A 16,660-nucleotide genomic window follows, 5' to 3' on the forward strand; every position below is an offset into this window, starting at 1 on the left:
CCAAACAGGTCACGACCTGTCTGAATCACCAGAAGGGGCCCCTTTGCCACCTTGGTTTCCCATTGAGTCCTATCTTCCCATCGAAGTCCTAACCCTCTGGTCTTGCACATGCACGACCTGGTTGGGTTTCTATACTTATTACCTGGTTAGCTTTCTATACCTGTGTTACATCCCAGCACCTCTCTCAGTATCCCACGATCCCTTTATCCCTCAGGAATCCGTCCAATCCCTGTTTGAATCCCTGTACCGTACTCTGCCTGATCACTTCCTCCGGTAGCGCATTCCAGGTGTCCACGACCCTTTGGGTGAAAAAAAACTTCCTTGCATTTGTTTTGAACATATCTCCCTTCAGTTTCTCCGAATGCCCCCTCGTGCCTGTTGTCCCCTTCAGCCTGAAGAATCTGTCCCTATCCACCCTCTCTATGCCCCTCATGATCTTGAAGGTCTCTATCATATCTCCCCTGAGCCTCCTTTTTTCCAGAGAGAAGAGCCCCAGCCTATCCAACATCTCGGCGTATGGGCAGTGTTCCAGCTCTCTTACCAGTTTCGTTGCTCTCCTTTGGACTCTCTCAAGTACTGCCATGTCCTTCTTGAGGTACGGCGACCAATATTGAACGCAGTATTCCAGATGTGGACGCACCATCGCTCGATACAATGGCATGATGACTTCCCGCGTCCTGGTTGTTATGCCCCTCTTTATGATGCCCAGCAACCTGTTGGCTTTTTTCGAGGCTGCTGCGCACTGCGCAGATGACTTCAGTGATGCATCCACCAGCACACCCAAGTCTCTCTCTAGACTGCTGTCTCCCAGCAATGCCCCCCCCCAATTTGTAGTTGAACAACGGGTTCTTTTTCCCTATATGCATGACCTTGCATTTTTCCACATTAAAGCGCATTTGCCATTTGTTTGCCCCGTCTTCCAGCTTGTCCAGGTCCCTTTGCAGGTCCTCACATTCCTCCCTGGATCTAACTCTGCCGCACAGTTTGGTATCGTCTGCAAATTTTATAACCTCGCACTTTGCCTCCTTTTCCAGGTCATTGATAAATATGTTGAAGCGTAACGGCCCCAGCACCGATCCCTGTGGCACACCGCTCATGACTCCCCGCCAGTCAGAATATTGTCCCTTTACTCCGACCCTCTGCAGTCTACCCGACAACCAGTGCTTGATCCATCTGTGCACATCCCCTCCCACCCCGTGGTTCCACAGCTTCCTAAGCAGCCTTTCATGTGGCACCTTGTCGAAAGCCTTTTGAAAGTCGAGGTAAATGATGTCTATGGGTTCCCCATTGTCCACCCGACTGCTTATTCCCTCAAAGAAGTACAAAAGGTTCGTTAAGCATGACCTTCCCTTACAGAATCCGTGCTGGCTTGTTCTCAGTAGGCCATTTCTCTCGATGTGCTCGCAAATACCATCCTTGATCATAGCTTCCACCATCTTCCCTATAATTGAAGTCAGGCTCACCGGCCTGTAGTTCCCGGGGTCACCCCTCGATCCCTTCTTGAAGATAGGTGTGACATTCGCCAGTTTCTAGTCCTCTGGTACCGCTCCAGTTTTCAAGGATAGGTTGCAAACATGCTGGATTGTGCCCGCTATTTCTTGTTTTAGTTCCTTCAGAACCCTTGGGTGGATCCCGTCCGGGCCTGGCGATTTGCCGCATTTTAACCTGTCTATCTGTTTGAGGACATCCTCCTTACTTACCTCTATGTGTTCCAATTTTTCAGCCTGTTCCCCACTTATGGGCTCCTCTGAATCCGGTATGTTAGATGTGTCTTCTCTCGTGAAAACCGACGAGAAGAACGTGTTCAACCTCTCAGCTACCTCTTTATCCTCCTTAATCACTCCTTTCTTATCCCCATCGTCCAACGGCCCCACCTCCTCTCTCGCTGGTCGCTTCCCCTTTACGTAACTGAAGAATGCCTTGAAGTTCTTCGCCTCCCTGGCCAGCCCCTCTTCGTAGTTCCCTTTTGCTTTTCTAACCTCCCGGTGGCATTCCTTTTGGCATTTCCTGTGCGCCTGGTGATTTTCCTCCGTTGGGTCCTTTTTCCATCTCCGGAAGGATACTTTTTTGTCATTTATTGCCCTCTTTGCTTCTGTTGAGATCCAAACCGGGTCCTTTGATCGCTTGTTCTTGCCGCCTTTCTTGAAACTGGGGACGTACATTCTTTGTGCTTCCTGCAGGGTGTCCCTGAATAGGGTCCAGGCGCTTCCTACAGTCTCCATCCTAAGGGTGTTTCTGAGCTTCCTCCCCACCATTTCCCTCATAGCAGCATAGTTCCCTTTCCTGAAGTTGAGCGCAGTTGTTGCGGTCCTCCTTACTGTGGGTGTCCCCCTTTCTAATGTGAATCTGATCGCATTGTGGTCACTGTTGCCTAGTGGTCCTCCCACTTCTACCCCTCTTGCAGGCCCCCCTAATCCGTTTAGGATGAGGTCAAGAGTAGCACTCCCTCGCGTCGGTTCCCTGACTAGTTGCTCCATGAAGCAACTATGATCGAGACATTCAAGTACCTCACAGGTCGCATCGAGGTGGAAGAGGATATCTTCTTTTTCAAGGGTCCCGCGGCAACAAAGGGGCATCAGTGGAAAATCAGGGGCGGGAAACTGCACGGTGACACTAGGAAGTTCTTCTTCACCGAAAGGGTGGTTGATCGCTGGAATGGTCTTCCACTTCAGGTTATTGAGGCCAGCAGCGTGCCAGATTTTAAGGCCAGATGGGACAGACATGTAAGATCTATCCGCAAAGATAGATAGGGAGGGTCATTGGAGTGGGCAGACTTGATGGGCCGTGGCTCTTATCTGCCGTCTATTTCTATGTTTCTATGGGTTTAAAAAGGTTTGACTAAATTCCTAAAAGAAAGGTCCATAAGACATTATTAAGATGATCAAGCCTTTATTTTGTATCAGGGTATGCATTGGATCTTTCCTGAACTCATGGAGAATCTGCCGGATTGGTTGATACAGGAAAGTCATCTTTTGGCCCTATTACGTCTTACTATATTTTGAGTATCAAGCTTCCGAGAATTTACAAGGATAATGTTATTCTTCTTTCCACCTGGAATACATTAAAATTTATAGACACCTTAACTCCTACTCCAATACAACAATCTACGTATCAATCCCTATGGTTAAACTCCAAGATACAAATCGGCGAGTCTAAAATCCTCTGGAAACACTGGTTACAGGGAAGCATACGTACTCTAGATGATGTGATTTCAAATGGGAAAATGGAAAATTTATTACAATTGCAACAATCATTTGGCATATCAAAGTCTCAAGGATATAAATGGTTGCATTTGAAACAAGCCATTCAGAAAGGGTTCCCTGATTGGCATAACTTAAAAAATCAGAATAGCTTGCTGGGCCTATGTTTCCAGACAGATATGCAAGGGCATCAGGCCGCCAGGTGGTACAAATTAATATCTGATTATTTGACTCAAAACCCCAAGACAAGTCTAAAAGATATTTGGAGTATTGAAACAAAGCAGCATATTTCTGCTACACAATGGCCACAAATTTGGACTTGGAGGATGAGATGTACAGCGTCCGCATCTATGAGACAAACTTTTTTTTTTTTGGTATATAGAATTATTTGGACCCCAGTTCGTTTGCAAAAATTGGATAGTTCAAAGTCTAATAGAGGCTGGCATTGTCATCTTGAAATAGGGACACTGGATCATTTGTTATTTTATTGTACCTTGATACTCAATTTCTGGAAATCCAATATGGGGAAAGATTATTATGATACTTGGTGTTCCTATGCCATTGACATATGAGGTGGTTTTATATGGAACTTATTGAGACCGAAGAATCCAGTTGACAAATATAAAAGCACACTTCTTTTGATTCAGAAAAGAGTGCAAAAAGGGTGCAAAAAGAGTCGAACAAAAGACCCGGCGTGGATAACTAAAGAAGTGAAGAAAGCGATAGGTGATAAGAAGAACTCATTCAGGAAATGGAAAAAGGGCAAAACTGAGGAGAACTGGAAAGAGCACAGGAAGTATCAAAAAGAATGTCACCTTGTGGTTAGAAAAGCCTAAAGAGAATATAAAGAGAGATATAAAGAGAGGCTAGCCAGGGAAGCACAAAATTTCAAACCGTTCTTCAGATATGTTAAAGGGAAGCAGCCGGCTAGGGAGGAGGTGGGACCGCTGGATGACGAAGACAGGAAGGGAGTGGTGAAGGAGGAGAAAGAAGTGGCAGAAAGACTAAACATGTTCTTTTCATCTGTATTTACAAAAGAGGACACATCCAACATACCGGAACCTAAGCAAATCTTCAAAGGAGACCAAGCAGAAAAATTAACATCCATGGAAGTAAGCCTTGAAGTCGTATACAGGCAGATAGAATAATTAAAAACTGACAAATCATCAGGCCCAGACGGAATCCACCCTAGGGTTCTGAAAGAACTAAAGGAGGAAATAACTGAACTACTACAGCAAGTTTGCAATCTATCCCTGAAAACAGGCGTGACCCTGGAGGATTGGAAGATAGCCAATGTTACGCCCATCTTTAAAAAGGGATCAAGAGGTGACCCAGGGAACTACAGACCGGTGAGTCTGACCTCGGTTCCAGGGAAAATGGCGGAAGCGCTGATAAAAGACAGCATCGATGAGCATTTTGAAAGTAATAAACTTCTGATAACAAGCCAACATGGCTTCTGCAAGGGAAGATCGTGCCTAACAAACTTATTGCACTTATTCGAAGGAATTAACAGATGGACAAAGAGGACCCCATAGACATCATATATTTAGATTTCCAAAAAGCCTTTGACAAGGTACCCCATGAACATCTATTTCGGAAACTGAAGAACCATGGGGTGGAAGGAGACATACATAGATGGATCAGGAATTGGTTGGCGGGTAGGAAGAAGAGGGTAGGAGTGAAGGGCCACTACTCAGACTGGAGGAGGGTCACGAGTGGTGTTCCACAGGGGTCGGTGCTCGGACCACTGATTTTCAATAATATATTTATAAATGATCTAGAAACAGGGACGAAGTGCGAAATAATAAAATTTGCAGACGACACCAAACTATTTAGTGGTGCTCGGACTAAAGAGGACTGCCAAGAATTACAAAGGGACCTGAACAAAGTAAGGGAGTGGGCGACGAGATGGCAGATGAAGTTCAATGTAGGGAAATGCAAAGTATTGCATGTAGGAAGCAGAAACCCGAAGTACAGCTATACAATGGGAGGGATGTTATTGAGTGAGAGTACCCAAGAAAGGACTTGGGCGTAATGGTGGACAAGACAATGAAGCCGAAGGCACAGTGTGCAGCGGCCGCTAAGAGAGCGAATAGAATGCTAGGTATAATCAAGAGAGGTATTACAACCAGAACGAAAGAAGTTATCCTGCCATTGTATTGGGCAATGGTGCGCCTGCATCTGGAGTACCGCGTCCAATATTGGTCGCCCCACCTTAAGGATTATGGCAATACGCGAGAGGGTTTAGAGGAGAGCGACACGTTTGATAAAAGGTATGGAAAACCTATCATACACTGAGAGGTTGGAGAAACTGGGGCTCTTTTTCTTGGAGAACAGAAGACTTAGAAGGGATATGATAGAGATTTACAAGATCGTGAAAGGCATGGAGAAAGTGGAGATGGACAGATTCTTCAAACTTTCGAAGACTACAAGAAGGAGAGGGCATTCGGAAAAGTTGAAAGGGGACAGATTCAAAACCAATGCTACAAAGTTTTTCTTCACCCAACAGGTGGTGGACACCTGGAATGAGCTTCCAGAGGGTGTGATAGGACAGAGTACGGTATTGGGGTTCAAGAAGAGATTGGATAATTTTCTGAAGGAAAAGGGGATAGAAGGGTATAGATAGAAGGTTGCAAACAAGTTCTGGACTTGATGGGCTGCCTTGTGAATGGACTGCTGGGCATGATGGACCTCTGGTCTGACCCAGCGGAGGCACTGCTTATGTTCTTATGACGGGGTTGCTATGCAGATGATAAGGAACTGGAAAAATTATGACAGGTTAAACCTTTCCTTTTGGTGGGAAACATTGTGCTTATATTACAGGTATGAGAGAATGAATGCGGAACAGGTGGGAAATAATAAAAAGTTTAATGAAGTCTGTTGTCCATTGGAAACATTTGTTAAATTATAGATTGTCTAATTGATACAATCCTTAATTCTTGGATTTTCTTATTTTTTCACACACATCCAGATATGGGGAGAGTAGCAAGGGTGTAGGGTATTTTGTATTTTATATTTATTCAAATATAAGTGCTGATAATTGTTTATATCTATATGCTTATTTGTATGCACTTTTTGGTCAGTTTTGAAAATCAATAAAGAATTAAAAAAAAAAAAAAGAAAAAAGATGACTTGGGAAAATCCACTACTTTTTTCTAGGATAAACAGTATAAAATCAGTTATGGAGAATGAGATGTATGGCGTCTGCATCTATGAGACAAACATGGTTTTTCTTGTTACATAGAGCTTTTTGGACCCCTGTTTGTTTACAGAAATTGAATAGTTCTAAGTCTAATAGATGCTGGCTCTATCATCTTGAGATAGGGACATTGGATCATTTACTGTTCTATTGTCCATTGATACTTAAATTTTGGAGATCCATTTGGGATCAAGTGAATAAATTATTGGAAAATCTAGTGACATTGACGTACAATACCGTGCTATTTGGCACATTAATGAGGGCCAAAAGCCAAATATCTTCCTATAATAATAAACTTCTCTGTATTCTGACAGGGGTTGCCATACAACTTATTTTGAGGAATTGTTAAAACTGGGATCAGTTAAATTATACTTTCTGGTGGGAATCTCTATGCCACATTTTTAAAATGGCCATACAACAGGGACATTATAAGAAATTTATGGATGCTTGGGAGAAATTGACAGAATTCTGTAAGGAGTGATTGTTGATTTTGCCCTTTGATCATACAGCCTTTTTTCTTTATGCGGCTGAAGACTTCCTACAGACTATCTAGTTATGGCATGGATTGTTAGAGGGATATTCAGTAAAGTCCTGTTGAATATCCCCAAGTATGACTCAGTCACAGCCTTCATCAAACAACTACACTGGCTACCCATCCCATCCCATCCCATCCCGAATAACCTTCAAAATATCATGCATCATTCACCGCATACTTTATGAAAACTCAGCAACCTCACTCATCCAGCTCTTCTCAATGGCATGGCCTACTTCTCGCAGAACCCTCAACAGGATATTACTAAATCTCTCTTCCACAAAAAACCTTCACTATAAACGAGTTTTCCACTCCATGATTACCTTTCTAGGAGTAAAAACATGGAATGGCACTACAGAAACGACCAGAACTGAACCTAACCACACCATCTTCCAGAGAAAACTGAAAACCCATCTGTTCGACACTTAATCTCCTGTATCTTCTCCTCTTCTTCCTCTCCCCTGTCCCTCTCCTTCCTCTTCCCTCTCACCTCTCCTTAAGTCGCCTTGAGCCTTCATAGGTATGAGCGACACACAAATAGAAGATTAGATTAGATTTAGCCTTAACCAAGCAATTTAAATGGCCAGGAACCTCTTCTGGCCATTTAATTCTCTTTGAATATCTACCCCTTAGTTTACTGGGAGCATAAATATGGCGAGTAAAGGCTGTCAGACAATTTCTTTTTTCAGTTAATTTGTCCTTCTCTCAGAACCGAGAACCTCAATACCTAGCAGCCAGAATACAAAACCATACACCCCTATGTGCTCTGCGTTCATGCCAAGAGTCCTTACTACAGATACCCTCCTTCAAAGACATCAAATACAAAAGCACCAGGGAAAGAATGTGGAAGGTGTACGGCATGTGATGTTGTGCAGGAAGGCATTATGGCACAAGTCCAAGGCAGAAGAGCTGTCAAATTATGCTCCCTGACATCTTGTGAAACCAGAGGAGTGGTGTATGGGATGACATGCCCCTGTGAGTTATCTTACATCGGCTATACATCTAGATGTTTTAAGACCAGGCTGTTTGAACACCGGTCAAACATAGCCCATAAAAGAGAAATCGATATTCCAACCCGCCATTGTGTTAAAGAACAGAATAATTTTGATGATTTTGTGTGCTTCGTTTTGGAGCATATCCCTGTAACCTTGTGGAGGGGGAATGTGAAGCGACTTTTGAACCAGCATGAACAGCACTGGATTTTTTTCCTTGACACATTATGGCCTAAGGGGCTGAATCAGCGGGTAGAACGGGTGGCGTTTTATGGATGATCGACAGCTGATGTGACGTCATGACCCAGAACTGCTCCCAGAAATGGATCTTGAGGTTCTTTTTAAGCAATGGACTGTTCTTGTGCCGGTGTGCACGGGAGAGTAGCAGAGTTTCCAGCAGAATTACATTTCTTAAGGAAGCCTTTGAGAGGTGAAACAAGGCACTTGTTGGATGGATTTGGGCATGGGTTCTGGACTTTTCATCTGGTAACCGCCACGGTTTTCATCAGTCTGGCCAGGCATTTCCAGCGGCTGTGACAGCGATTTTCAGACCATGGTTCCCAGCTAAGTAAACTTTTTGTTTTCCCTGTGCATAGTGATGGGTGTAGTACCCAATTGATAATTACATTTTTGTGGTGGTAGAGTTTTTTGCCTATGATATGAAATTAAGCAGCTTTAAATCATTATTGATATGCGATTGCTTAATATTTATGAAAATTTGAGGCTTTTCCTCCACCTTTTTTGCATTAAATGTTTATTGTGGGACCACAGCCCATCTCTGGCGAGTAATATAATACTTATATGTATTGAGGTTTCTAGTTTTACTCTTTATATTTTTCCAGTGAAATATTGTGTCTGAATTCAAAAGAGCTTGGGATAGGCACATGGGATCTCTTGGAGAGAGAAATAGATAATGGTTACTGGGGATGGGCAGACTAGATGGGCCAATTGGCCTTTCTTTATCTGCCATCATGTTTCTATGTTTCTATTGAAATGGCCAACCTCTTTAGGTGTATAAATATAATGTATTTAGCTGCAACAGCAAACCTAGATTATATGTGTATATACAGTACATAGGACGATTGATTTGGTAAATGTGTGCATAAAAGTAGGATGATCAATGTGCCAGTAACTTAAGTGGGATGATTTATTACAGCATAATCATGCTAGTACTAATAATTTTGTATTGTGACATCACCACAGAGCTCCTTGTATTTCAGTATAGAGCTTCATAGAAGCTCTTTATAACTCTGTATGGTAACACCTTTACAGAAGCTCATGTAAGCCACTCTGAATTGACCCCCCCAGTTATTAGTAGCAGTATAGAAGCTCTCGATAAGCATAAATATAAACATAATTAGTAGTAGTGAACACCTATTAATTCTTTTCCTAGAAAAACAAATTTTCCTACTAAAACAAAATGGAAACTTAAGTAACCAAGCACTAATTGGTCTGATTCATACTTCGCCACCAAGCAACCAATCTATCTGCCCAACTTTATAGGATATTAAGCCATCAACCCTGTCCTGTTGTGGCATGCAAACGGACTCTGATCCAGTAGTCATCCACTCCACGTAGAAGTTGATGTTTCTCCTCTTCAGCGCTTCAAACTGATTTACCCCTCAGCAAGCTCCTGGATCAGCCATGGGCTGAAGGGCACAAGGGTCCAATGAGATAAAGTACATCAGTCTTTTAGCTGTTGCCTGATTGCAATAAGATAACAGAATAAAAAAAGGTGGAAGAATAAAATCACACTTTCTCCTTACCACCTCTCAACAACTAGGCAAACTGATTTTGGTAATATGATTTTTATACATAGCTTCTTGAAAAACTTTAACTCTGTAAAATCCTTCTTGTTTTTGCAAGCTTATAATTGACATTCCAGCTTACTAACTTAGAAATGGCCTTAACTGTAAGGTAAGATAAATTTATAGAGTTACATCAACTTCCTAAATAGAAAACATTTTTTCCCATGCTTTCTAGCACACATAATCAACTTTTTTCATTATTTATTCTTTTCAGGCATTGTTACAAGATGTCCCCTAGAGCTAAAATTGAAAAAAGCAAAAAATGGCCAGAAATGGAGTGGAAAAATTAGTTACGAGGATGTCAAAAGAACTCTTAGAAGCTCCTCTGAGGTGGAATATGAAATAATAAAAGGTAAATGTCATTTATATCTACAGTATCTGTTCTCCATAAACCCTGGACTTTAGATTATATTGCTTGCTTTTTTCTATATCTGATCTCAAGGTATGTTACAGTTCAGTACCTGTACTATAGTTATTTCTCTTCCCAAGGGGAATTAGAATCTAAGTTATACCTGAAATATTACAGAATGAAATGAATTGCCCAAAACTAAAGAATATCAGCAATAGACGTGGGATTTAAACTCTGGTTTTTAACCTGCTACTCAGGATATTCTTCTACTCTTTGGAACACATGTGTCAAACACAAGGCCTGCGGGCCGAATGTGGCCTGCCTGGCTGTTTTATGCAGCCCACGGTTCAGGGCCGGCATTGGGGGGGAGGGGGGGGGAGTAAACAGGGTTTCAAGATGTTGCCTTGCTTTCTGTTTTGGGCCCTCACCTGATGGCAACAACAGCACTCGTGGGCCACGGTGACCATCAGCTTGCGCACGTCGGCAACACAACAAAAAATGAATTTAACTGTGCCGGCCCCAGCAACACACCCCATTGCCGGCCAGTAATTTACACCACCAGCGTGATTGTCAACTTGCGCGTGCCGGCAGCACACCAGACATGAATTTAACTGTGCCAGCCCCAGCGATGCACCCCAGTGCCGGCCCAGCAGTAATTTAACAGTGCCGGCCAGTAATTTACACCGCCGGTGTGGTTGTCAACTTGCATGTGCCGGCATTGCACCAGAAATGAATTTAACTGTGCAGGCCCCAGCCGGGATGTGTTGCTGGGGCCGGCACAGTTCAATTCATTTCTGGTACATGCAACCACACCAGCGTTGTAAATTACTGGCCAGCACTGTTAAATTACTGCTGAAAAGAGGAGAAAGCCAGACCATAAGAGAAAATTAAGGCAGCGGGAAGGGGGCGCTGATTATAACCGTAGGCTTGCCCTCTTGATTTCCACCTCCAGCTCAACCTCCCCTCTTGACTTCCTCCTCCTGCTCCACACCTCCCTACTGGTCTGGCCCAGCAGTACAATGTGTGCAGGGGTGGAGGAGCATGAGTACCTGTCCTCAGTGGCGTACCTAGGGTATGTGGCACCCGGGGCCCATCATTTTTTGACACCCCCCCCATCTATATGAAAAATATGATTTTTAGTACCAATCTACATATCGCACCACAAGAGTGTACCTAGGAAAAGGCTGCATCTTAAACATTGCAGTGAGCACTAGAACACCAACACATACATTGTAAAACTAAACAAGCCAGATCCCGCACAGTCAATTGGTCCTGTAGTCAATGCCAACTGAAAACTATGTCTTTTTCAGAACACACAGAACAGAGATACACCCTCGCCCAAAATGGAATAATCACAAACTAAAAATAGAAATATGTAGACAAAAGTTAAACTGATCCGCCAAGAAACCAGACCCTGGATACAATGCAACACCACAAAAAACAGTAACACATGTCCTCTAATACAGTGCAAAATATAAAGACAGTAGATGTAAATTTGAAAAACCTGATACATAACAATCACCACTTTATAAATTAACAAATAAAAATAAAACAAATAACGAGAAATAAAAAAATACCATTTTATTGGACTAATCCCCGTAAGCTCGGTCCCCATCCCCGCAAACCACCTGATTCCATCCACACAAGCCTTGAATTGTTTATATTAAAGTATAAAAAGAAACAATATTCTGTACAATTGTCAATTTATAAATCAGCGTCTTCTCCCCACTCTCTTCCCCATTTCCCTTCAGCATCCTCAGCCCACTCTCTCTCCACTTTCCTTCAGCGCACGCACATAAAAACAAGCAAGTAATTTTATATCATTTTCATTCTATTCATTCATAGAAATTAAAGTCTAGATAATGCCAGTCACATAACAAAACATGATTTTACAAAAATAATTCCCTGCAGTCAAGCCTGCAAGGATTACTAGATGTCTTTCAGCAGTTCCCCTCCCTCCCTCCCCCTTACCTTTGTGGCCAAGTCAAAATGATCTACCAACAATAAAATTTTAAAAACACAAAGCACGCTGTACGCAGAGAAAATGTTAATTATCATTTATATTCCGCGGGTTTTCAAAGAGGTCAAGGCAGATGACTTTATGCAATGTCACCTCAGTAACAACTATACAAAAATAGACAAATATTCCCCCTCCCTTTTTACTAAACTGCGATAGCGGTTTTTAGCGTAGGGAGCTGCGCTGAATGCCCCACGCTGCTCTCGACGCTCATAGGCTCCCTGCGCTAAAAAACTCTATTGCGGTTTAGTAAAAGGGGGCCATAGTGCAAAATATAGACAGCAGATATAAATTTTCAAAACGGACACATTTTGATCACTAAGTTGAAAATAAAATCATTTTTCCTACTTTTTTGTCTGGTGATTTCATGAGTCTCTGGTCCTTCTTCTGGTCCTTCTTCTTTCTCTCTCCCCCTGGCTCCCCTCTTTATTTCTGCCTTTCTTTCTCTCTCCTCCTGGCCCCCCTCTTTATTTCTGCCTTTCTTTCTCTCCCCTTGGTCCCCCTCTTTCTTTCTGCCTTTCTTTCTCTCTCCCCCTGGCCCTCCTCTTTCTTTCTGCCTTTCTTTCTCTCCCCCTTGACCCCCTCTTTATTTCTGCCTTTCTTTCTCTCCCCTTGGTCCCCCTCTTTCTTTCTGCCTTTCTTTCTCTCTCCCCCTGCCCCCCCCCCTCTTTATTTTTTCCTTTCTTTCTCTCTCCCCCTAGCCCGCACAAAGCCATCGTGCCGATTTCTCCACTTCCACGATTCTTTCCCTACCCTCACCCCCAAGCCAGCAGCCGATTTCTTCCTGCTCCTTCCCCGATGTCCTGAACTTCATCGGGCAGCAGCAGCATTCACAATTCACTGCTGTTGCCCGCTTCAGGCCTTCCTCTCTGTCGGGTCCTGTCTTCATGAAAACTGGAAGTAGGCAGGACCAGGCAGAGAACAAGGCCTGAAGCCGGCAACAGCAGCGAATTGTAAACGCTGCTGCTGCCCGAAGAAGGTAATGGAGCACCGAGGCAGTCCGCTTCTCCCCCCTCCCAGCCGAACCCCCGCTGACCCTCCTATCTCCCCCCCCCCCGTGAACCTTTCCGACCTTCCCAGCGAGAGCAGCAAACCTCCTTCGCGGCTTTCTCCTCCCTCTGCCGCGTTACTGATGACGTCATCAGTGATGCGGCAGAGGGAGGATAAAGCCGACGCTACTGGAGGGAGGTTTGCTGCTTTCGCTGGGAGGGTCGGAAAGGTTCACTTGGGGGAGGAGAGATAGGATGGTCAGCGGGGTTTCGGCTGGGAGGGGGGAGAAGCGGTCTGCCTTGGTGCTCCAAGGCCTGGCGCCATTACCTTTTTCGATAATGGCGCCGATGCTGCTTTCGCTGGGAGGGTAGGAGCGCGATAGGGACCGGGCCAGCTGTGCACCCCCCCCCCCTAAGGCGGCACCCGGGATGGACCTCCCCCTCGCCCCCCTTGGTACGCTACTGCCCTGAGGAAACAGCCTGCAACAAGATCGCGCGATGCCAGAGATCTTTGCCTGCTTCGGCTGTTTCCTCCGCCGCGGTCCCGCCCCTCCTCTGACATCAGAGGAGGGGCAGGACCGTGGCGGAGGAAACAGTCGAAGCAGGCAAAGATCTCTGGCATCGCGATCTTGCTGCAGGCTGTTTCCAGACGCGACACCCGGCGCAGGGGGGGGAACTGGACCGGGAGCACCCCCTCAGGGCTTGGTACCCGGGGCGGACCGCCCCTCCCGCCCCCCCCTTGGTACGCCACTGCCTGTCCTGCCTCCAGTAATATTCTGTACAGCCACAGTGGTGAGGGACAGAGACAACAAAGATAGGGGGAATGATTTTATTTTCAATTTAGTGTTTGAATTGTGTCAATTTTGAGAATTTTAATCTGCTATCTATATTTTCCACTGCTCAGAAACAAATACATTTGTTTCTTTTTTCCTGAGGGTTGTACTGCATGCAGAGTCTTGAATCTTAGGGTTTCTTTTTTATATATTAATACTTTTAGTTTTTAGCCCCGTATTTGCATAGGGGTTATCTGTGTTCTGGTAAGAATGAATGTTAAGAAGCATACAGTGCACTTTGTGTAGTTTAATTTTGTGGTTAACAATTATGTGTTAATAAGATTATATTGTTTGTGTACTGTATAGATGAAAAATGAATGGAAAAAATTGTGTTATAATTAGTACTATTATGGGGTGGGGTCTAGCCCGCAACTGTGTTTTGGATTTCAACCCCTTAATGTCATTAAGTTTGATACCCCTGCCATAGAACATCCTGTTTGTCTGTCTTGCCTGTTTAGATTGTAAGCTCTTACGTCATTGCTGTGTGCTGCGCATTTATCACACAGCACAGCATTACAATGTGCCTCCTACGCCTTCTCATCAGATTGTCAAGCTTCTGTAACCATTCAATACATAATGTTGCTGTCATCCATGCATTTTTGTTGCTTTCATATTCAACAGGCAGGTGTTTAATGTTTTTGAAGCACTGCAGATTTTTATTCTTCTCAATCACTAGTGGCTCAAGCTTTTCACTACTGTCCATATTGCAACTGAGCAGCAATGTCAATTGTTCCTTTGGCACCTTGAAGTCAACTGTTTCGCTGCGTTTGAAAGCCAATGTTCCATCACAGATGGCACGCCAGTACATGCCCATCTCATTGGCATTGAAAACATCACATGGTTCATATCCACCAATGACTGATGGCAACACTTCAGATTAACTAAGCAGCAAGTATATCTTATAGTAATCATTATAAGATATACATGATTACATATGATATGGTAAGGGTGGGGGGGATAAATTTCATTAATTTAAGATGACTGTATTAGAAATTCAAGTGATATTTGTAAGTTTGTAAGTTTAAATGTTATTTCCTTATACACTTGTTGTAAGTTGTAAAAATGAATAAAGAATTATAAAAAAAACCAACTAAGCAGCAAGAACCTTTCTTTTCACTCTTATCAACAACCACATGCACTTTGAAATTTTGTGGTTGGCATGTCTTCAAGCAGGATCTCATGAAATCAAGATATTTGGCCCACCAAGTTTCAATGTACAGTACAAGGGTTACCGGTTTTATAGAAAGGAACTGAGTGACAAAGGGTCTCACTGCCAGTAGTAAAGGAACTCTGGATAGCTTGGCTAGAGGCCAACTATAATATACTTTTTGGTGGAGTAAGTGCATTGAAAAGGCCAGAGACAAAAATGGAGGGCCCTGTGCCCCTATAACACTTTACCTGAATATATACCACTTTGATAGCTTTCAGACTTGTAGGTGGTATTTAGGAAATTAAATAAATAAAAACAATGAAGTCTCAGTTCATGTTAGAAGACAATACAGTTAAGGTGACTAGATTTTAGGCAGACTAATCTGGGACATAGATTTCTACTATGTAATGGATGGAAGCATTCTGCAGGCCCTAGTTTGTCCAAATCAGTAACAAGAGATCCAGGTCAGTTCCCCATAGGAAACAATGTAACTTTCAATTTTCTGAAACCTAATAAAACATTATTCAAATTTTATTACCAGAAAATGTTTGTGGGGTAATTTATTCTATCTTGGATATAAAAGAGCTAAATCAACTTATCCAGTTCAGTATTTTACAGAACATAAGCAGAATATAATATTTTGGACTGGGTTCTCAGATTCTTTATATAGGTCTTTAGTACATACTAATTCAGAAGGGCCCAAAGGAATAAAATGGGTCCTATGGCAGATAACTTGTGCTAATCATTAGTTAAAAAAAAAAAAAAAAACACCCCCAAAAAACCCCCCACAACAACCAACCAATCCCCAAACAAACCAAAGTTAGTTAATTTTCTTTTTCTGAAAATAACATAATTTTTATAATGTTTCTGGCTCAATATACTAGCTCTGCATCTCTTCCTCTTTTTCTATACGTTTTTTGTTTTCACCCTCTTTCTGTCCCCCAGTGGGTACAAGTTATTCAGCTTTTTTTGTTTGTTTGTTTCAGTGCTCTTTTTTCATTCTCTCTATTTTTCCTGTAGCATGAATATTTTAATGTGTTTGGGGTTTTTTTTTTTCCTTGTGTTCTTTTCTGGGGATACATCTCTTCCTTTCCGCTCTTCTTTTCCTATTACTCCTCCATCCTTCCCGATTCCTTCCCTCTACAATCCAAGGACTCTTAATGTTACCATATGGCTTCAGAAAAAGGAGGATGGATTGAGATATCTGGATTTTACTTCCATTACTTTCAATAGAAGTAAATCCTGGATATTGAGGAGTGTATGGCAAGGTGGTTGGAGCTACAGTCTCAGCACCCTGGGGTTGTAGGTTCAAACCCCGTGCTGCTCCTTGTGACCCTAGGCAAATCACTCAGTCCTCCATAGCCCCAGGTACATTAAATAGATTGTGAGCCCACCGGGATAGATAGGGAAAATGCTTGAGTACCTGATTGTAAAACCGCTTAGATAACCTTAATAGTACTAATTTTTTTTGTTTTTTTAACCTAATTTTTAACTAAATGTAAATTGCATTGGATTTGGATTTTGCAATCAAATCAAATATTTTAAATAAACATGGATCTTGAGTTTATAAAACACCTAATAAACTTGAAAC

General features: G+C 43.0%; 1 protein-coding gene across 1 annotated transcript in view; it reads left to right on the top strand.

Annotated features, from left to right (window-relative positions):
- The window catches only part of MX1 (MX dynamin like GTPase 1), a 109,352-nt gene that overhangs the window by 22,596 nt on the left and 70,096 nt on the right, over positions 1-16,660 (top strand). The window contains exon 3 of the mRNA XM_033942024.1: positions 9,946-10,083. Within this exon, the coding sequence (XP_033797915.1) occupies positions 9,946-10,083 (138 nt within the window). The remainder of the gene's footprint in view (positions 1-9,945; positions 10,084-16,660) is intronic.

Source organism: Geotrypetes seraphini, chromosome 4, assembly GCF_902459505.1.
Source record: "Geotrypetes seraphini chromosome 4, aGeoSer1.1, whole genome shotgun sequence".
In the NCBI taxonomy this organism is placed as follows: Eukaryota; Metazoa; Chordata; class Amphibia; order Gymnophiona; family Dermophiidae; genus Geotrypetes; species Geotrypetes seraphini.